Source organism: Heterocephalus glaber, unplaced genomic scaffold (assembly GCF_053883595.1).
Source record: "Heterocephalus glaber isolate CG9 unplaced genomic scaffold, H.glaber_assembly_v1.0 deba00001175, whole genome shotgun sequence".
In the NCBI taxonomy this organism is placed as follows: Eukaryota; Metazoa; Chordata; class Mammalia; order Rodentia; family Bathyergidae; genus Heterocephalus; species Heterocephalus glaber.
The window spans coordinates 1,105,575-1,127,943 of NW_028258207.1; the positions used below are offsets into that span (position 1 = coordinate 1,105,575).

The following is a 22,369-nucleotide window of genomic DNA, read 5'->3' on the forward strand; positions in this document are numbered from 1 at the left end:
GTATTTATTCAGGACTACACCCTGTTGTTCTGAGCTGGAGGTTCGGGATGTGAGAAGAGCCAGATGCTAAACGGACGTGAAATTAGTAAATTCAAACCACACAATATGCTAGATGGTTTCAAGTGTACAGAGAAAAATAAAGCAAGACGGCCGCGAGGCTTCCATCTCAAGCAGGGCAACAGGACCAGCGCACTGTGGAGGCTGACAGTGGAGCAGTCCCGGAGCAACTGACTGGATAAACTGCCAGGAAGAACACCCTGCCAGGCGGCACTGAACACTCACTGCCAGGCCCCTGCGAGGCGGCGGACAAGCGGGGCAGTGGCGCACGCTGAAGCAGGATGGACTGCTGATCTCAGGGGTTCGAGGTGAGACCCAGTCTCAAAGCAAGAAGAAAAGTCACTGAGTCTCAAACAGCCCCAAGGATTGCACTTTCCATCTCTGGCAAAGGAATAAAACTGGAAAGGAAACCCTGCAGTCAACTTTACTCCTCTCCCCCAGCTAGCACTGCCTGGCCTGCTCACTGCCTGCTTGTCCCTCGGGCCTGGCTTCCTCTCTCATGTCCATCTGTCCGGGCCTCTCCTGCCACACCCTGTACTTCCTCCTACGGCACCCGGGCTGCCTGCCTCCCTCCCCGGACCCTTCCTGGCCACAGCTCCAGAGCCTCTGCGTGGCTCCGTGTGCCGCACATCACGTGCTCCTCCCCAGCTCCCCTCGCCACCCGCCCACGAAGCTGTCTTCTCTGAGACAATGGCTGTGACCACTGCTCGGGCAGAGAGGACTGTGGCCCTGCACACGCCCTCCCTGTACCTCCATGAACGGAGGGAGACCCTGGTCTCGGGCTGGCCACACCGCCTTAGCACCCGCACCCCTCCCAGCAGTCTGCTGGCCGAGGCTCGCTCACCATGCCCACGCCCCAGATCGTGTTGACAGCTCCGTGTGCCGCCTCAGCACCGGCCTTCCTCTCTCCCCACCACACACTCTCTCTGGCTGCTCCCTCCTGCCCCTGCATTACTGTGTCCTGGGATTCTCGCAGAGACAATCTATTCCTAAAACCAAGCTTTCACCCCTTGAAGCTGGAACATCTCTCAAGCCCGGTCCCTCCAGCGGCTCCGCCCTAACATGCCAAGTGTGCCACTGCCCCACGCCGGCCGGGCCCTCACCGAATTCTCCAGCGCAGCTGTGAGGAGCCTCCCTCTCCCGCACCTCTGGGTCCCAAACTGGAAGTATTTTCAGAATAAACAAACCAACATCAAATTAACCTGGGGACATCTTAAAATCAAGATTCCTAGGCTTCCAATCTCATACCTTTCCAGCTATCTACAGACCTTGTTGTTTCAAAGTTTATCTTCATAACACAAACAAACAAACACTGGAGATTCTGACTGCACAAGCTATCTGTACTTTTAAACAAGCACTACAGATATTTCTGGAATGGCTGCCCAAATTGACATCCTCTTGCTCTGCATAAAGCCAGCTGCAGACTACCCCAAGCTGATGGTCTCACTGTCAGCAGCTACTTTGGGCAATCCTATCCTCATCATCCCATCAATTCTCAAATAAAATGACTCCCAGATGGGAGGAGAGGGGTATCATCAACTCTGCTCCAGCGCCCTCTTCTACCGAGTGGCCGCACACCTCCCTCCCTCAGCATCTAGGGAGATGCTACCGGGTGGGTTACTGCAGGAGAAAGGATACCAGGTGGCAGGAGGCCTTGCTTGGTGTCAACACGCACACAACATCGACTACCACGTGCAAGCTGCCTCACTGAAATTACTTATGGGAAAAGCAACTCAGAGGAAACAGGAAAAACTATTTTCCACATGAGACCATCTACTCACTGAGAATCAAAACCCTGACACCAGACAATCCTCACAACTGTCTCACAAATAAGAAAACCACTTTACCACACAAACTGTACCTTACTAAAAATCTGTCATAACCTGCCCTGTATATTCCCAAGTTTGTCGGCAAAAAGCAAATTAACCTTGGTATTTATTACCTCTGAAGGATAAAAGCTGCCTAAATTATCCCTCGATAGCACCCTCCAGGAGTAAGAGGCCGACCCTCGGGATGTGCCCCGGCTGTGACTGGACAGGCTAGAGAAGCATCACCTCCTCCTCCAGCGGCGTGCGGGAGGGGCCCGCCACTCACCAGCCTCCACGATGGCCGGCTTGTTACTGGAGCAGACAGACAGCACCTTCAGCACCCTGCTCGTGGTCCACAGCAGTTTCTCGTAGGTGTAGGTCCTCATTATGTTCACTAAAGCCTGGGGCCCACCACTGGCCAGGATGATCAGCTGGAGAGAGGGGCAGGCACTGTTAGTCACGGGTCTGGAGCCAAGGCCCGGAGAAAGCTGAATCACTGCTTTTCTATCACAGGAGAACCTGGCCGGGTGACCACTGGGCAGTGCCACCCAAGACAGCAACTCTGGCCCAGCTTCCTTCTCCCCACACTGACCATAGCAAAAGAAGGGGGAAAAGTTGTACAACTGAGTCCCTGAAAGTTCAACCCAAAGTTCCGACTTGACCGATGCTCTCGACCACAGCTACCCTAACAAGACGCAGCAGGGCCTCGTGCCTTCCTCCCCTGGCCTCGCCCCCACGGGAATGGGCCCACCGAGGCGGGGGCAGGGGCGGGGGGGGCACCCATCTCCACAGCCGCGCCTGCGGCAAGCGTCCCTCCTCCAACAGCTTGCGGTGGCCCCCACTCTCTCCTCCCCACCGCTCAGGCCCACCTGCTGCCACTCTAGTGCTCGGCCCGTGCTTCCACCCACACACACGCCTGAAGCACGGACGCCGTGCCTCCGCTCCAGGGACCACACACAGGGAGAGGCACCCCGGATCAGCCAGAGTCCAGGTTTTGACAGGACACCATGAAAACCACACGAAGAACAACTCTTACCTTGCTTTCCTGATTGCCATAAGCTAAAATCTGAAGGCAGTCTGTTGTAATAGCCAAGAATTTAACATTTGTTTTATTGAGCAGTGCAACCATTTTCTGCAGGCCGCCAGCTAAACGCACTGCCATTTTAGCCCCTTCTTGATGTAACAGAAGGTTGTGAAGAGTTGTGATGGCGTAAAATAACACCGAGTCCACTGGCGAACTGAGGGAGAGAAAAGCCTCGTCACCGTCAGCAGGCTGTGCCTGGCGCTAGCCTCCAGCCTCCAGCTGCCCGCACTGCCCGGGGCCTTACCCCAGCATTTTCACCAGCGCAGGGATGCCACCGGACTTGAAGATGGCCAGCAGGCCCTCGCGGTGGTGGGAGAGGTTGTGCAAGGTCCCTGCGGTGCAGCGCGCGGTCTCCACGTCGCTGGTGTTCTGCATGGTGCGCACGATGGCGGACACCATCTGGGGAGAGCGCATGATGGCGTGCCTGGAGGCCTCCTTTTTGGAGAGCTGATGGACCATCACCGCAGCCTTGTTGACCACCACCTGTGACACGGGAAGCAGACGTCAGCCGTCTCCGCGACAGTCTAGCTGGGCGCTGGCACTCGCCCCTTCAGGTGTCCGTCAGTGCGGACGGAAAAGCTAGCCATGCCATGGCTTACCTGGTCCTCGTCATTGAGCAGTTTTGTGAGTTCGGGGATGGCACGTGTGGCGAGCTCCGCGTCATCCTGGTAGTTGATCAGGTTCACAACCGCGTGTTTCAGCATCTGGGACGGTTCGGCCAAACGCTGGACATTGGTGGGGTGGGCGGCGTCGAACTGTGTGGACGGGATCTGCATGCCCTCATCCAGCGTCTCCGGGAACATGGCAGCCCGCACCCGCTGAGCACGCGTCATCGCGTACTGCCCGTCGATGTCTGGGAAGCCCAGTGAGCACTCACCGCCTGCAGGTCTGGCACCGCCCGAGACCCTACCCCGCAGCGCTGGCTCCGCGCTAAGCCCTCCTCCCCCAGCCTCGAAGCCTCGTGCCTAAGCCGCCACACACCCTGTCCCGGGGCACGGGCACTTTACCGGCTACTTGCTCCTGAGTGAAGGACTGCGAGAAGCCCTGCTCCCACTCGTACAGGACCTGGGAGGTGTCCACGTCCTCCTCCTCGGGGTTGCCTTTGCCGCTCAGAGAAGGTGCTGTGGTGGTGGCCCCGGAGTGGATTCCAGAATCCAGGTACGACTGCTGCTGCCAGTGACTGACAGCTGCCTTCCTGTCTGGCTCCATGGCCATGTCCAGCTCCATCAGGTCAGCTGCAGAACAAAACCGTGTTCCTATTAGGACACTGAAAGTGCTACCTTAATTGAAAAAATAAAATCAGTGCTCTGACCCAATGAATATTTTTAGAAAGTCAAATACAAAAGGCAGCCAGGAAAAGCAGAGTGACAGGAGGCCGCTCAGTGATGGCCCTGCTCTGGGGCTCCGAGCGTTACTCACTCAGCACGGAGGGGGGCATGCGGCCGGGCTCCAGGCAGTCATCCACACTAGACTCCTGCCGGTGGCTTGTTTGCTATTTCACCAAGCCATGAGGAGAAGTGAGCGGAAAATGGAGCAAAGGGCAGCCTGACAAGTAAGCAGGGAGAGAGGAAAGCAGGGGGTCTGAGCCAGACAGGGTAATGGCCACGAAGCAGAGCCCCATCATAACTGAAGCTGGAGGACACGAACCTTGAGTGGCCATTGTCCACGAGGGCTTTCAAAGCAGCCGAGCACTGTACGTCAGATACCCTGGAAGAGGTCAATTGAAAGTCAGTGGGATTTCAGCTTTATCTGACAGAGCCCTAAGTCACCAGGGTGCCCACTAACCGTTCTGGGCTGCACTCACAAAGGAGCCCGTCTCACGCGACACAGTGAGACAGACCCTACCAGTCTCCAGAGGCCCCACCCTCAGCTCCACACTGCTGAGCTTCGAGGGCTCTTTCTCAGCAGCTACCGCTTCTCAGTAGGAAGAGATGAACTACAGATACTCAAAGAGTGTTATGAGAAAGCACAAAAGCTCTAATAATGAAAGCCAAGGAGGAGAAAAATTATGAGAAAATCAACTGCTCTGTGAATTCTAAAGGCCTCTTCTTTCAAATCTCTTACTGAAAAATTCATCAATTCCTTTTGGACAGTAGAAGTCCAATGGGATTTGAAAAACACACTGTCACTAAGCCAGCCTACTGCTTTCTTTTCAGATATAATGCAGTGCCATCCAAAATACTTTCATAAAACAGATTTGGTGACTGGATCAGAAGAGCAAGCCCCCCACCCCCGGGCACCAGTGATCGAACGCAGGACCTTATGCTTGCCAGGCAGGTGCTGGCACCACTGAGTTACATCCCTGGTCCAAAAGAGTGATTTTTAAGAGTTTTTACTGAGAACTAAAGTTACTTTTCAAATGAAAGTTTGGAACACAGATCAAAATACTTCTATTAATAAAAACTTTTCTAAGTTATGCCTATAGCAATATAGATAATATATAAGCATCACCAACTGAGATGCTATGATCACTATAAAAAACTTACTCATCTATTAAAAAAATGTTATCATGCAAATTATGTCTGTTTTGGCTTCATTATGCAGTATTCGTGAAAGAGTAAATCTCACAGGAACTATCTGCAATGAAAACGGTGGGAAGACTCGCAGTAGGGTTAAGTGTGAGCTGAGTTTTCTATTAACACACAAAGGTTTAAATGTTTAATGACGTTGGAAACTACAGCTCATGTCCTGTTTTCTCCATGTAAAGGGAGCACGCTGATTGTTCCTGAAATCGCTCTTCCACTGGCTTTGGAATCACAAAGATCACCCTACTTCAAAGCTGACTGAACTGAGCATCACTGTTTCAAGGTCCACAGCAGAAACAACGCAGTTCACGTGTAAGGAAGTCTGCATGACAGGACCTGCTGTAAAGGTGACTTATCTTGTAGGATAACTTGTAGGATGATGTGTGCCGCGTCCTCACTCAGCAGGACCTGCGTGGGCTCAGCAACGCTTGTGCAGAGTGCACACACACTAGGCAGTGCCTGCTGACGGCACCACCCTCTCATCTCCGCAGATGCTGCTCTTGGCTGCAGACCTTGCGCCCAGCCCTGTGCTGGGCTGTTTAACCACTGTCCTAACCGCTGCCCAGTGGCTCACCACTCCAGCTCCCCGTGTATCCTGGGGAAAGGGGACGGAAGAGTGCTCTACACCGAGCTCCTCCTTGGGCAGTGCCACAGGCAGACACCAAGGAGCAGCCATGGCTATGGGTCGTATCACATCTGGTTTCAAAGAAAAAGCATGGTACTATCTCCTTGTTGATGCAAAGCCGAAATATTTTAGCCATGGTGCTGGGTAAAATCTGCGGGCTGACCTGATAAAATGAACATATTTTATAATGACTTTATAGAATAAAGTTAGTTTATGCTTCAAATTTACAATATCCATTTGTATGCTGGAGACTTCACAACACTTCAAATTTGTCCGTGCAATCCTGAGCTGATCGTGGTAAGAGCAGTGAAGACCAGGCATCCACACAGGCAAGAGGAGACTCACCCTGCACTGTCCCACAGACAGATCCAAATACACATACGTGCAATCGGAACGGTGCCGCCGAAGGCAGTGAAGACTGTCCAGAGAGAACGAGGGGTGCCCGAAGCCCAGAGAACACTTTCCCCATCTCCTACCAGTCACTCAGGGCCCAAGGCCAGGTCTCACAGACTCACTAGGAAACCTCCCACACAAAAGGAGAAACACTTGGGAAACGCAGCAGACAAGATGTTAAAAACAGGAATAGAGTAGGGAGAGAAAGAAGTGAGTATCACCATCAGGATTAGAGAGAAGAAAAATAAGTTCAATAGTAACCAAGTTAAGATAACACCCTTAGAATACAAAGGGGAAAGACAAAGACACAAAATACAACTTCTGGGCAGTCTGAATGCTTCAACTTTTTTCCTTTTTTAGCCGTATATAGCTGGTTAGTTTGAGAGATTTCAGATGTAGCCTTTTATGATTTTTATGGTGTACATGTATACACAGCATACGAGAAGTCCATTCAATTGGCACAGTAGGCCAACTGGACATTTTGGAATAAATTTACTATTTAAAATAATTAATTATGGCGATAGCTTTGCACTTACTAGGTTTTTTGGTAGCCTCACCAACATGGAACTCACACAATCTTTGGACAATGACACCATCCTAAAATAGCACTAGTCTTAGGGGGGTTTAAAACAGTCTTTCACCTCATCTCCATTATTACAAAAAGCAGACACTTACCCTCCAGGATGCAGCTGCTTACTACTACACACAACCAAAAGGACGGGACACTTAGCACAAAGCGATCTCGGCATGTGCTGAACAGGAACAGGCTTCATCTGCACACACATTTTCATGATTACTAAGATGTCATTTATACCAGGTAAAATGATGTTTTCTTTGGTTTGTGCAATGCAAGGCTGCAGAAACCACGTAACCAGCTGCCACAGTGATGCTGCCTGGGGTAGCAAGGGAAAGGCAACAAGCACAACTCCAACCTCTCAGTGGTTTGGTTTGGTTTGGTTTTGGCTTAAAAAATAAAAAATAATAAACAAATATGACAAAACTGCCTTAACTGCAAAATGTTAAACTTGGCAATGAGTCTGTGGGTGCTTTTTAAAAATTATTATTCTCTATATATTTTGTTTAGCAAAAATAACAATGAAAGCAAGAAAATAGCTATGATTACTATTTCAGATAAAGTTCAAACAAGATTTTAAGATAAAAGCCTCTGTATTTTAATCTTTTAAAGCAAAATGGCATTATCAAAAAGAAGCAATAGTATTTTACATGCATTTTTGGTGACTCAGCTGAACTGTACTAACTCAAGTCTCAAGCGCTAAGATAAACTACTCCCCTACCCTTGAGAGAGCAGCAGTCCCACAACTAAGCTGGTTACAAGTCTATTTTAGAAGGCTCAAGTTTGCAGCTGTGGGGGAAAATCTGTTTCTGTTGTATCTTGGAACTGAAAATTCTGGTGCTCAAGTCCACAAAATGGTTTTAAACTTTGGGACACCAGTCAACATTATGGAGACACTTTTCTATTTTAAGTGGGTTCTACAGTCTAATAAGGCTGAATAGAAAATAACTCAGTTTAAATTTTTAATGAAAGGAGCCACTGCAATGGTATAAAAAAACTTGTCTATACACAAATAGAACAGTTAGAAAAATATATAGTCACAGAAAGATTACACTTACAGTGTGGGGCAGGGATTTAGCTCAGTGGCACTGCGCCTGCCTTGTAAGGACAAGGTCCTGAGTTCGATCCCCAGTACCAAAAAAAAAAAAAGTGGTTATACTTACACCAACAAAACAAGATACACGCAGGAATGAATTGAAAGAGGTCTGGTTTCTGACCAGAAATACTTTGTACCGTATGGAGATGTCAATGTTCTCTAACAGTTTTATAAATTTAACACACTCCTGACAAAACCCCAGTCAATTTTTTTTAGGTCTGAACATTATTCTCAAATTCTTTTGGAAGGGAAGGGTGAGGATAATAAATAAATAAATTCTGAAATATCTGTGAGAAAGGACTAGTTCTAACCTGATACTAAGTAACATAAATTAACTGCCGCAGCCATTAAAGTACTGTACTTTTAGGAGAGTGACAGATAAGAATATAGAGTAACCAAAAGACAGATCAAGGATGAGACAAATACATTTAAACTATTGTAGAGAAAGGTCAAGAAATAGCATTTCAAACAAAAAACAAAGTAAGCAGTAATAATCAGGAAGAAATTTAAACCCATTTATCTTTTGCTTCTCAGAGTGGCAATGAGTGAAAAGTGGGATACCCGCAGCTGAGGAGGACGCTATCGCCCGGCAGAAACTCTCTGGAGGGCAAGCCAGTAGGTCACTACGTGTGAGATAAACACCTTGTAGGGTGCTGAGTCCTTTTCTGTTAACAGAAATGTATTCTGTGGGAATACTCACAGACTTAGCACTAGATGGTCTGTACAGTGAGGGTTTTGTAGAGAAAAACGTGGAAACTACCCAAGTGCCCATCGACAAAGGGCTGAATAAATAAATTATTTAATAGAATACATTTTGTATTAGCACATTTTGCTACTGGCTTTGCAGTAGCACAAGGTAAAGCTTTTATTATAATGTTAGGGGACTGAGCAGTGAAAACAAGACAACTTGAGGTAATGGGAGCTGCTCTATTTAAAGAGAACATGGGGCAGAGGAGTGGTACACTGCTGCTTCAGCTAGGAGTGGTGGCCGGGGGCCTGAGCGTGTCTCTCCAGGGGGATGAGTGCAGAGGAAGGCCTCGGCTTAGTGAAGGCCACCAGTGTAACTAGAAGGCAGGGAACCATGGACAAGAAAAGGCAGGGACCGGATCTCTAAGATGTACGGTAAAACCCAAAGTACCCTGGGAAGCCTCTGAAGCAACTCGCAGAGGCCACTGCACTGAAGGGCGGGGTAAACTCAGTGGTATGCGTGTGCTGCCACTAAAAGAATGAAAAAGATCTATGCAGGAAAAATGTTCAACACATATCAAAGCATGCAAACACATAGGCTTTGCATACATTTGCAGAGCCAAATAATATTACTGAGAATACTATCTGTCCAAGAAGTTAGCTTATATCACTTAGTCCTATTACATATTAGCCAAATACTGAAATACGCCATTAAGGAAATGTTCTCTAAGCAAAAAGGCTAAGCACCCTATGAAACAGGCTCTGGGCAAAAGATGGAAACTACTCAGCCAACCATCTTCCCTCCAAAGTAAAAAAATTGCTAATGTAAAAAGATATATTCTTTGGAAAAATGTCTTTTCTAAAACAAGGAAAAAAACTGCAAAATTTTTATATTTAGGCAAATGTCATTTTATTATATCATATTTTGTGTTAAGCAATTTAATAAACATTCATTCCTAGCTCTTGTTCTATTAAAGTGGTAGCAGTCTAACAATTAAATATATTTGTACTAAAGTATGCCAGATTTCTGACTAGGGCACTTACAGTGTCTTAAATATCTTTTACAGTGTAACCTTAGGGTACTGACTTGTGCTATCAGCTAAACCCCCAATTTTATACTAACAAGGTAACTCAAATTTCTAGGAACTTCAGCTCCAAGCCTAAAATGCTTATCTCACTGAATCTTTCTGCCAACGTCATGAAGTAGGCATCTCTCCCAAAACCATCACTTGAGGACACTGATGAGCATACAGTTAATAAACTACTCAGTTAAAATTCAAATCCAGGGTTGTTTGTAGCTTTGTCATGCGCCCTTTCAATCTAATCATGTTTCTTACCTCTACCTTAAAGATAACTGCTAAGCCAATGCTACAGATAAATGTGAGGGTTAATAATTTTACATAAAGGCATCCTATACATTCCTACAACAGTGACCATGCCAAAAAAACAAACAAACTAGTATTTCCAAGATGTGAATCATTACTCTATCCTCTATGTGCCCACCTATATAGCACTAGAGATGCCACAGAAATGGAAGACTTTATCTCACAAATGCTTCCAGATATTCATCTCTTCTGCATGGAGAATGAATGGAGGGACTCGGTGGCCTCTCGTGATTTAGTCCTGCTCATACCCTCTGTACTTGTCATGAGTTTCCCCTCCCTGTGAAACCAGCACACTGAACCTTAAAAAAAATTAATGAACGAACTCCGTGGGGCTAAGCCTCTACCATTAGTTCCTCTGTTTCCAAAGTGCTTGGCATACATTAAGCTCTTAAATAGTTGATGGACTAAATGTGCCAATAAAAAAGCAAAATTCTCAGAAAGTAGCATACATAAATCATCATGTAGAAGCTTAAAATAGCAATAGTAATTGTATATAACCTAAGAGGTTTCTTTTAAATGTCTTCAGAACCATAAAGGATTCATTTATGAAGAATGTATGAGGTATGATCAAAATATACAGTGAATGTTTAAATTTTTAAAACTGTATTAGAGTAAAAGATACACTGCATTAATCCCTCTAAAGATCCACCCCTGAGCACTCTTAGCCCATTGTCTTTGCCACTTTCTGCAGCAGCTCTGAAGTCTTCTTTCTTATCTTTATGAGGTGAATGCCAAGCACCACCCAACGGAAAAGGTGCATAAAAACATGACACTGTACGCTGTGTCCTCATCTACCTCATCCACCAGATCTGGCACAGTGTGACTTCTGGCTCTTTCCCAAGAGCCACCATGGAACGCTCTGAATCAATTCAGGACATCCAGACAGCCACAACAGTGCAACTAGACACTCAGGAAAGAGGATGTCCAGAGTTGCTTCAGAAAAGTGACAAGAACAATGGGGTATGTTCAATGCAAGGGGAATGAATACTCTGAGGGTGATGAATGGAAATGTGTCCTTCACTATATTTTTTTAAATTTAAAATTTTTAAATATTCACTTTTTCAATCATACTTCATGTTGTTATCTAGAACAGGGGTCAGCAAACTTTTTCTGTAAAGTGCCAAGACGGTAAACATTTCAGGTTTTGTGGGCCATAAACTCTGTCACAGCTACAGAACTCTGCCACTGTATGACTGCAGATACAGACAACACACTACTCAGGGTGGCTACATTCCAGCAGAACTTCACTCAGGGAACAAATTAAAATTCAAATACCTGCCACGTGCCATGAGATATTACACCATTTGTTTTCAGCCATTTAAAAGCGCAAAAACCACTGTTAGTTCATAGACCATACAAAGACAGGAGGCAGGCAGCAGTGTGCCGCCTCTCACCCTGTCACACACATTCACTGAGAACAAAGGCACTTGCATTTATACTTTCATTAAGCACCTGGTTCCTAAATGTGAAGACCTGAGCAGAAGGGATTGTAAGCAGGTTAATACATTACTAAGACAGCTCAAAGTTTTCCCCGAGTATCTTCAAAAGCAGGCTACGTGGAAAACATGAAACTGGAACAAATGACGTACGCATAACTGTGCTGAGACAACTCCTGAGAAAGCCCCGTCACTGTGACTGGGACGTGATGACCAGGATTCAGCTCCCACATACGCACGACTTTACCCCGAAGCCCTACAAGCTCCCCTCCTGTGGCTGTTTACCAACGGTCTCAGTCAGATTAATCCAGAACATGTGACAGATGACTAGGCTATTCTCTACCACCGGGGCTGGTGTGGGGTCTTGGTATTATGCAGTATTTTCTTTTTTGGTACTGGGGATCAAACTTGGGACCTTGTGCTTGTGAGGCAGGCGGCAGAACCACTGCGCTAAATCCCCAGCCCCTGTACAGTATTTTGTAAGTGACACAAGCTGTTGATGCTGCCATCCTCGGCTAAAGGTTACAGCGGTAGAGAAACCATCATACATCTAAATTCTGAGTAACATACAAGGCAATCCAAGTTTAAAAACTCCTGCACCGGGGGTGGTGGCACATGCCAGTAATCCTAGCCCTTGGGAAGCTGAGGCAGGAGGATCACCTCGAGTTTGAGGGCAGCCTGTGCTACACAGTGAGTTCAAGGCCAGCCTGAACTATATAGTGAGATGCTGTCTCACAAAACCAAACCCTGAAATCCTGACCTGGAAGCATGACTCCGGCATCAGCTCGTTAATAATCTGTTAACAGACAACAGATTTTCACCGCATCTTGAGCAAACTTCTGTTCCCTGACAGGCATGTAACTTTATTCTGCCATTGCTGCCTTTGATATGAGTCTTGTAATTAATGTTCTCTAATATTTAGGAAGAATATTACAGAAAAGTGTGGTAAACTAGGAAGTTTTTATGTTCAAACTGTGACTGCCTCTTTGTTATTTCAATACAAAGAATTTCAAGGAATAACCCCTAATCTTTGTCCTGTTGTGAGTCCTGAAATACAACAATAAATGAGTCCTAACCTGGAGCTATGCAGGAATACCCCATCAGGTGTACTTTTTTTTGCCTCAATACGCCAAAGTGTGACATTAAGTGACAGGGATTTTTTTGTTGTTATTGTTCCAAAGAAAGCTTTCCTATGATTTATTTATTCAATAGTTTCAGGATATAGCAATGCTAACAGCATAAATGCTATGGATAGATTTCATTCATTTCCTCAACAAATATTTATGTATCAGTTACAGTAGGGATTAACAGATATGGTCATGGTCGTCACACTCTTGAGAGGGACAGACAACTGAATAAACAATTACAGAGCATGACAAGTGTGTAACAAGTAACAGGCGTGAGTGGGACAGGAAGACGGTGCCAGGGGGGTCCCGTGCACAACTTCAAGGGTTGCCTCCAGCTGAGACCAGAGAGAGGATCCAGAGACCTAGCACAAGGGAGCGGGGCAGGAGCAGCAGCGGCCCAGGGGTGGACATGGCAAGGGCACAGGCCCAGAGAAACAGGGGTGCCTGAGCACCTTTACTGAAGCAGAGGCGGGCTGACTACACGGGAGAGGCACATGCCACGGGAGGAGGTCACACAGCCAGGCTGGGCAAGGCTCTCCAGCCTCTGGTGAGGAGCAGTTTTCTACTCTAGGTGAAGTTAGAAAAGATTATTACCAGCTGAATAGCAAGATCTCCTTAGAGTTTCTGAAAGCTGCTTCTAGTTTTAATTCAAAACTTGTAAGGAAAGAAGGAAGGACACCATACAGCAACCATTCAAGTGACAGATGGCAGTGGCCTAGGCCAGGGTAGGAGCACCAGGGACACAAGTAGCTAGACCAGGGCGATGGGTCAGAGGCGTTTGGGAACAACTGGCTCCTTTGGTAAACTACATACAGCCGACGAGAGAAATGTAAGAGGAATTAAAGAGGACTCCTGGGTGTGTGGCTTGGGCAATTAGGTCGAGTATTTATTAGTGATTCCTAAAGGGCACTGTCTGCTACAACAGCCACTGGGCATACGTGGCTATTCACATTTAAATGCGCTATCAAAACTGACTTCAGTCACACAGTCACATCTCAAGTGCTCACCAGCCACATGCAGCTGGAGGCTCCCCCTACCGGAGGGCCTCAGAACACTGCTACTCCACAAGTGCAGCAAGTGGCTCATGCCCAACTTTCTCTGGCACTGCACACTGAGTGACTCAGCAAGACTAACGCTAGAGACCACATGCTGGATGGTCAGCATGGAGGTCCAGCATTAGGAGCAAGCAAGAGCACGCTCACTGGATTAATGCAGAGACACAGCTGGAAGGGGCCCCAAAGAGGAGACCATGTAAGTCAGGTACCATAGGAAAGGGAGTGGAAAAATAAGCAGGACAGCAGAGGGAAGGAGAGAAAGGCTGGACGATTCTGGGACGTATTCACCCAATCACCACTGAGTACCAGGGACACAAACACAGGAGGACCCTGGAGGGGGGAAAGATGTCACTTCGTGTGCCTGACTGCCACAGGGTGCGTGGTACAGCGGACTGACCGCACGGAGAGCAGGGAGGAAGGAGCTCAATGGGGCTCCCGCGGTGACAGCACCCCAGCAGTGCCTGAGCCCTCCCTCAGTCTGAGGGAGAAACAAGGCTGGGGCCTCCAGATCCATCCCGACCTGCAGAGAAGTGACTCTGTGACCTACGCTTTACTGCAGGGAACGGAGCTATCAGAAGGGAGACCGGTTTGGGCCCTTGATAGTAATCCAGGCAGATTAGGCTGGAATGGCTCTGGGGAGACTGTGAAGATATTTCGAAAGGAAAGCAGACAGACTGGCAGAGAGGATTTAGATTGGGTGCGAGGGAAAGATGGCAAAGAGCTGCAAGGTTTTCATTTTTACGTTCAGGAAAGACTAAAGAAGAACAGCTTGGGGTAAAAAGGGGGGCCAGTCTTAAGATTCAGAGATGCTCCTTAGACTTCCACAATGTTTAACGCTTAGAATATGAGAATCTACGGTCCAAAAGTAAACTCAGGCTAAGGACATAAATTCAGAAGTCATTAACAAACACATGCAAATATTTAGATTTGGACTTCCAATATGGACAATGAAGAAAGCTCAAGGACTTCTTCAGTTCAGCTCAGCCACTCCCAGTGAGGTCAGATTCCACCGGAAAAGCAGAGGGAGCGGGTGTGAGACTGCACAGTATTAAACGAGGTCAACTGGAAGTCGGTGTGCTAGAGGAAGAGCCAGGAGAGAAGGAAACACCAAGGGTGCCAGGAAGGGAGAAGGCCAGAGCCTGCCTCTTGGAGCCAGAAGGGATGTAGCAGAGCATGCAACTGCAACCAGCTGACCGGCCTATCCTGCAACCTGCACTGCAGCTCATCTACAGAGACCAGAAGGTGGGATGTCCAGTCATTCAGTGCTCAGCGAAAAAGCTAGGGAGGATACTGGGTTAGAGAGAGGGTTAGGGTGAGAAGAGAGAGGAGTGCAGAAGAGTGAACTGACAGACCAGGGGCTCCAGGCACGAGGCCAGAGGGACAGGCTGCTGGGTATGCACACGGGACAGTGACTATGATTCAAGGTGGAGTTGCAGCTGGCTACAAGTCAGAGTGAGGGACAGGAAAGGCCTGAACCGACCATAGGCTCCAGGGGACCAAAAGGCTATTGAAATGCAGCATTTACTGGACAAGTGCGGGAGAAAGGTGCGGGAAGTGAGATGGGGGCAGCGCAAAGGTACTGGTAACAGAATCTTAGGGTGCAACAGTCAGAATGTGTGGATGGATTAGGGTGGAAACAAGGTCATTCGAGGAGAAGAAATGAGGTCAGGATACTGGACACATCCTCTCCATCAGTGTTACTCAGTGTCAGAACAGGACGCCGTAAGGAGGTGGTACCAGACAGTAAGTCAAAATAGTGCTTTACTCACCCAAAGTCTGGGGCAGGGGCTGATCTAAACAGTGAACTCAGTGACGCAGGTAAAGCACATCCTGACATAAACTTAACGAAGCTCACACTGGTAACAAACAGTTCACAGACCAGACCACACACTGAGGTAGCACTACTGCACACCGTTACTGAGATCACCGAAAATTAGGACGGAAACAGAGGAGAGTGACGAGGAGCCAGGAGCTAATAGTGTTCCAGGAAGGAGGGTAGACCCAGGAAGATGCTGGAATCACAGGTAGTGGTAGGCAGTGTGACTGGGTGGAAAAGAACAAAGACATGCAGTCCACCTCCGTCCAGTGCTAAGAGGCAGGCAAGAAGGAAAAGCAGCACCCAGAGAGCTGCGAGGGGGCAGCCGTACCAAGGCAGAGGCTTGGTTACGGTCGGAGCAAGAGAAAAGGGAGAGTTTACAACATACGAAGGTGAGAAATGCTGACGGACTCCAGAAGTCACAGTGCAGGGATTTCCAGAGATGACAGAGAGGGAGATGAAGCCCCCAAATCAAAACAAGCGACAGGATTAGTGTTGGGGGAAAAGAAACAATAATGAAGGAGAGGAAAGAACAGCAAAAATAAAGTCCCAGAGAAGGCACAGACTAGGACTGACTGGCCAGGAAGACTTGGACTAAAACTCAAATGAGAATTATGTTAAGCAAAATGCCAAGAAATTGATGTATGAAAATGTCTGAATTTATGGAAGCTATGCCAGGATGTTTCCCAAATAACATTTAGTCCCAATTTCTGGATCTAAACGAACTGTGCGGCGTGAGTTAATACACCTTGGTTGACACCGCCACCCTGAGTGCTTTCCTGCACAGGGGTCTGCTGAACTCTCCCTGGAGCCTCCAACTCACTGGACCGAAAAAGCTTCCCAAAGAGCCCACGACCCCACGTTCCCCCTCTCCACACGGGCATTCATCACCTCAGCACAGTTCACGAACAGCTGCATACTCATTCTCTACATCCTTACCCCAAAACCACTTAGGTTTATTTTAAACTACACTCTCAAGAAATGTTTCGGTACTTATTGTTTTGGTACTGGAGAACTGAATCTAGGGCCTTTTCACTAAGCTACCTCCTCAGCCCCTTTTTTTTGAGACAGGGTTTTGCTAAGTTGCCCAGGCTAGGCTCAAATATGCGACCCTCCTGTCTCAGCCTCCTAGAGTGCTGGGATCACAGGTATGCAGCACCACGCCCGGCTGACTTTTCACACTTTTATATGCTAACATTCCACAGTGTTACATAGGCATCACCATGGTTGCAGCTGCCATTAAACCCTGTTTAAAAACTCATTAAACCCTAATTCTCCAGCTTTTGTACATCTTTTACTTCCAACTCAGATCAACTACCAACATTTAAAACATAATTTATTAATCACGGAAAAAAAGGTTTACATGACAAGACTGGTGAACTTGAAAGAACTCAAAAGTAGGATGACACATTTTTAAATTGTTTAACATATCTGTCACCAATCAATTAAAAAGTAATGCAGCAACATGTGTACTATATCACAAATTGTGGGAATGTTACTGAAACAATTCTAAAATGGAAATAAACAGAAGCACCACAAGGCAGCTTCATCCCAACCATCATCCAGCTGTTCAAACTCCTCAAACTGCCATGATTAATTTTAATTAATAAAAAATAAACTTTCAAAACCTTTCCAACTAAGAGAACTCCTGCAGTTATGAAGCCTACAGTGGCCATGGGATGGGACAGGTGCAGAGGCATCTCCGGGTCCATGTTCAGGAAAGGCAATGGCTGGTCGGCTTGGATTTATACCTTATGGTATCAAAGTAACTGTAGCCTGCAGCAGTATTTCCAGATGATGCTTCCTAAACCAAGGTTGGCTTAGGGTTTGAATTTTCAGTCCACACAGTTTGCCATTTAAATTGTCTGAAGATAAGACATCTAGCTTTTCAAACTCTGAAAATGAAAACCCTTGCTGGTAGTAAAAGATTTACCCAAACTCTATTAATAAACTGCCTGCATAAAACTTACAAAGAACAAAAACAATATGCTATTAATTTAAGTAAAACATATTCGTGTTTCATCCAACTTCATATTTATGTTTTGAATCTAGTCTAATATTAACAATTTAGAAATGCTAAGACCTGCTGAAAACTAGGGCATAATTTAAAGACAACTGTAAAATTTGAGGTCAACACGAATTGTGTATGCATGGTCAGAATTTGTCCATCATTTTAAGTACCTGAAAAGATTTATTTCACATACCCTTTAAAAAACTGTAGTAAAGAGGGTCAACAAACAATATGAGCAAGTTATTTTCCCCCTTTTCCTTGGACCAAACCAACTTAGTGTGTGAACTGGGTGTGGTGGTGCACACCTGTAATCCCCACACTTGACAGGCTGAAGCAGGACTGCCTCAAGGTCAAGGCCAGCCTAAACTACACAGCAAGACAAAACACAAACAAAAAGTGTTTCCCAGACATCACAAACAATGCGAAGACTGTTTTGAAGTTCCTAGTCATCCACTGATACAAGGCGTTTTTCCAAGAGTCTAAATATTTGCTGTATTCACAGAACCAAGTCATTTCATAAAATTATTCCAAACAAGACTGCAGAGATTACAAATTGGCAGTATCCTGCCCATAGCCATATTTAATCTGTGCTCACGAGTGTATCAAAGTACCAATGTCTACCTCTCCTGGGGGAAACCCAGATGATCTGGGGACTTCCAACTACATGACCTCCACATAATGACTGGAGCCGGGATGCTTCCACCGGACATATGCCCTCCGATCTGGGTTGGTCCACATGGTCCCAGTGACCTCCTAACTCTCCCAGACCCTGGAGACAAGAGTCTATTCCCACTACAAGATAGTAAGACCAATCCTACATGGCTCCCGAGACCAAACTTATTATAGCCATGATCTTGAATATCAAATTGTCACGTGCCTTATTAATGAAGGCAGGTAGCCAATTCCAAAAGTTCCCAGTAGAAACTTTTCAGTAAGGTTTTATGAACATAATTTTAAAAAGAACCTTAAAATCTATTCTAGTTTTCAGAAAAACTTCAGAAAATTGGAACAAAAGCTTGGAGACAGTAAGGGCTACAAATATTAAGCGCTCACTTTAACAGCACCAACCCTAAGTATGATCCCTTATGGAGGAAACTGAATCCAACACTGGCGGCGGCCCTGCCTTGCCTTTGAGAGCACAACTGTGACACGGTGGGTTTCTTGGTCCAGAGCCTCACCACGTTTCTTCAGAATAACCCTAATTCTGATGGCAGAGTGGCACAACCAGTGGCACTGTTGTTTTCTCTACACTCAACACTGTAACAGCAACCACACATTCTGGGAAACAACATTTTTTAGAAATTCTGCATAAACTGAGTACTGTTTGATTTCCACAGGCTAATGTAGAGCAAGCATTCCTGCTGCTAATCAGACTGATCTGGAAGGAGCATCTTCAGGAAATAATGTCACTACTAGAAATGCTTGGACTTGTAGCACAGGTGCCTAAGAAAGCTCTTGGGTGAGCATTTACGGTACTCACGCTTTACAACTGATTTGACAAATAATTTACATCTTCATCAACTTTTTCTAAGCATTTTAGTTTCTATAATTTATCAAAAGAGCTAAAAATGATCTTTTGGCTCCTAAAGTTAGTAACTGAGTTTTGGCTTTCACTGTTATATTTTCACAGATGTGTCTTTTTAAGGGACCTAAATAAAGTTCCCTAATTCAATTGACTGTTCCCGCAAATACTGGTAGAGATGACATTCTCTCATGCTAATCTTTTTAATCAGTAGTACTGACACGAATGATTCTCATGCATCAAAACTATTTATAAATATATTCCACACAAACTGCTGGAATCTAAGATGCACACCCCAGCGTCACCATCTAGCCACTGGAGGGCACTCAACGAGACGGCTGCAAGCCAAGCGAACATCCCTAACACCACTGCTCTGCCGCCACAGGTCTGGGGGGAAAGGTGTCTTCATTACGAAGTTCAACCCTACAAACCTAACTTTGTCTTTTAAGAGTTTCCTAGGAGAGAAAGCAGATTATATGCATACTTCAAGGATGGCAGAGATAAGGAGGCCTCAGCAGGTAAATCTAGGATTCAAATCAAGTCAAGTTCAGTCTTGCAAGAAACACAAAGACAGCTTTCCTAAGTAAACAGAATAAAGAACTTTCTCCTGAGTTTAAGGGATGAAACCCAATAGAAGTTAACTTCTAACTCATTTTCAATGAAAACAAAGCACATATTTTCCTTCTGTGAAACTAGAGATGTATTTACTTTAACCATTAACTCAGGTTGCAACAGTGTCACAGAAGAAGTAATTCCACAAATCAGCATCCTCTCCATGAGAGCACACGAGATAATAACTATCTGCTCTAGATGAATCAAAAGCAGTTCTTGGTCTACGTTTACTATTTACTTTCATGGCACAAAGATTTTTTTCGAAAATTCTATAACAAACAGCATACTTCATATAAAAGAAACCAACAAAAAATGAGTATTAGTAATGTTTTTGAAAAACAATTAGAAGCCAACACAGCAATACCAAAGTTGCCAGTGCTGTTTATCCCAAGGAGGGCAGTTCCCAAGATGCCCACACTTTCTGCCCGGGCTGGCTGGCATTCAAGCTTCGCACACCTCATCTACAAGCACTCTCATCAGCCCAGACCACGAAAGAGAAAAAACACTTTACAAACACAGGCACTGTCTCACTCTACCGCACTACTGCTTCCTTCGACTAAGCGTCCAGGGGCTGTAACTTCAGTGCTACCGTGAGAGATACTCAAGGTTCTCAATTCCCCGCGGCTCTCTGGACAGCACTTAACGGCTGCTCTCCCTGCTCCACAACCCATAACAAATGAGGATCTCTAGGGCTACCTGAGCACCACATTCCAAAACACACTGGAGAAGCTCGCTGCCTGGTTTCCCTTCCCGCCTCCCCAGTGGTTTTTTGGAAACAAGCATACGTATCTTGATCAGGAAGCTCAACTAAGCTGGATAAATTTTTGCACTGAAATGTACATTTTTCTACACAATAATCTCGGTAAAGGAGGTTCTCGGCAGACAATTAGTTAAAAAAGAATCTGATACTTCTGGACAATGAACACTGTTAAATGTTTGTCAGCATGGTGTTTTTAAAGCTGGTTTTCCCTATGAACTGTTGAGACTGGTTCTGGCCTCCGAGGGCCTCTCGGGCCTAGGACTGACTCCACAGGACTCTAAGTCAAGTTGTACAGTCTTCTCTTTCCTCCTGGAGCGCTGGAGGCGTGAGTAGTAGCGGCGCTCGCTAATCCTATAGAACAGACTTGGGCAAGTTTTCCAGTTACAGTTGCAAGCGCTTCAGGGCCTTGTCCTTGTACAAAGCCTTCAAAACAAAGATTAGGTCAAAGTAATGAATAGCAGGTCCAAACTAATCAAATTTTGTCTACTGTGAAAGGACACCTTCCAAATAAGCCTTAGGGTACTGCAGAAACTTCAACGAGTTTTAAAAATTTAAAAGTACACGGAGAATAACTGTAGCAGCAGCCTTAATTCAAACAAGCATCCACTGCCAGCGCGCACACAGCCCGCAAAGGAGAAGTTTATGCCCTGGATTTACGCAGACTAAACAGCAGCGGAACTCAAACACCGCTTCAGGCTGTACTTGGGGCGCCTCGGCCTGAAGAAAGTTACCCCGGAAACACCCGAAGGCAGGTCCGGCGGTCCCCCGCTCCCCCGCCCCGCAGGCCCGCACACAGCCTGCCTGGCCGGGCCGCCGAGCCCGCATTCCAGGGCCGCGTCCCGGCGGGCGACGGAGAGGGACAGCTGCGCGCGGCTCCCGCGGACCAGACCCGCCCGGGCCAGCGCGGCGCCCGGCTACTCAGACGGCGGGCCCCGGGCGAGACCCGGGCAGGGCCGCGACCTGCGCTCCCCGCGCACCGGTCACCCCTCCGCCGCGCTCAAACTTGCTCCGGCCCGGCCCACGCCCGGGCTTCTCGGCGGCGTCCGCCGCCCGTCCGGCGGCCCGAGGCGAGGCCGGCCCACCCCGCCCGCGCCCCGCAGGCGGAGCCCGCACGGCCCCGCCGCTCCCCGCCCCCTCACTCCCGCCCGCCGTCGGGGCCCCCGCCACGAAGTTTGGCTCGGAGCGGGGCCGCGGGCCGCGCACCTCGGGAAACCGGCGCCTCGCCGCGAGCTGGCGTCCGGGCTGGGCGGCTGCGGGCGGCGGCGGCGGCGGCGGCGGCGGCGGCGGCGGCGCTGCTCGCGGACCTGCCTCGCGTGGCGCCCGCGGACCGGCGAGCGCGGCGGCCACGGACGAGAGGCTCAAGATGGCGTCGCACGCGCGGGCTTATAGGCGGCCGGCGCCGTATCCTGCCGCGGGCGGAGCACGCGGAGCGCTCCGCGCACCCGGGGGCGGGGCGCGAAAGTAGTCCCGCGCGGCGGGCGGCGGGCGGCGGGCGGCGGGCGGCGGGCGGCGGGCGGCGGGCGGCGGGCGGCGGGCGGCGGGCGGCGGGCGGCGGGCGGCGGGCGGCGCCGAGGAGGGGCGGTCCGGGGTCCCCGCCTGCCCACGTCCCGTCCCCGCCCGGCCCCGCGTGGGCCCGGCCCCGCTCTACAGGTCTCGCCCCGCACGGTCCCGCGGGGAGGCGCCCGGGCCGAGCCCTGACCCTGGCGTCCCCGGTCCGCGGCCTCGCGGGCTCCGCGGGACGGGCCCGATCGTGGGTCGGGGCCTCCGTCCCGAGAAGCCCGCGGCGGCCCCCAGAA

General features: G+C 48.0%; 1 protein-coding gene across 6 annotated transcripts in view; it reads right to left on the reverse strand.

Annotated features, from left to right (window-relative positions):
- Ctnnb1 (catenin beta 1) overlaps window positions 1–21,950 on the reverse strand; it is a 28,162-nt gene extending 6,212 nt beyond the window's left edge. For 2 of the 6 annotated variants that reach the window (XM_087210647.1, XM_087210646.1), the window contains exons 1-6: window positions 4,369–4,480; window positions 3,957–4,184; window positions 3,549–3,802; window positions 3,194–3,432; window positions 2,902–3,103; window positions 2,152–2,296 (exon numbers count right to left, since the gene is read on the reverse strand). In XM_087210647.1, coding sequence (XP_087066773.1) covers window positions 2,152–2,296; window positions 2,902–3,103; window positions 3,194–3,432; window positions 3,549–3,802; window positions 3,957–4,184; window positions 4,369–4,387 — 1,087 coding nt within the window. In that variant the 5' untranslated portion in view covers window positions 4,388–4,480. 6 annotated transcript variants of the gene reach the window in all.
- Window positions 21,951–22,369: the final 419 nt, after the last annotated feature.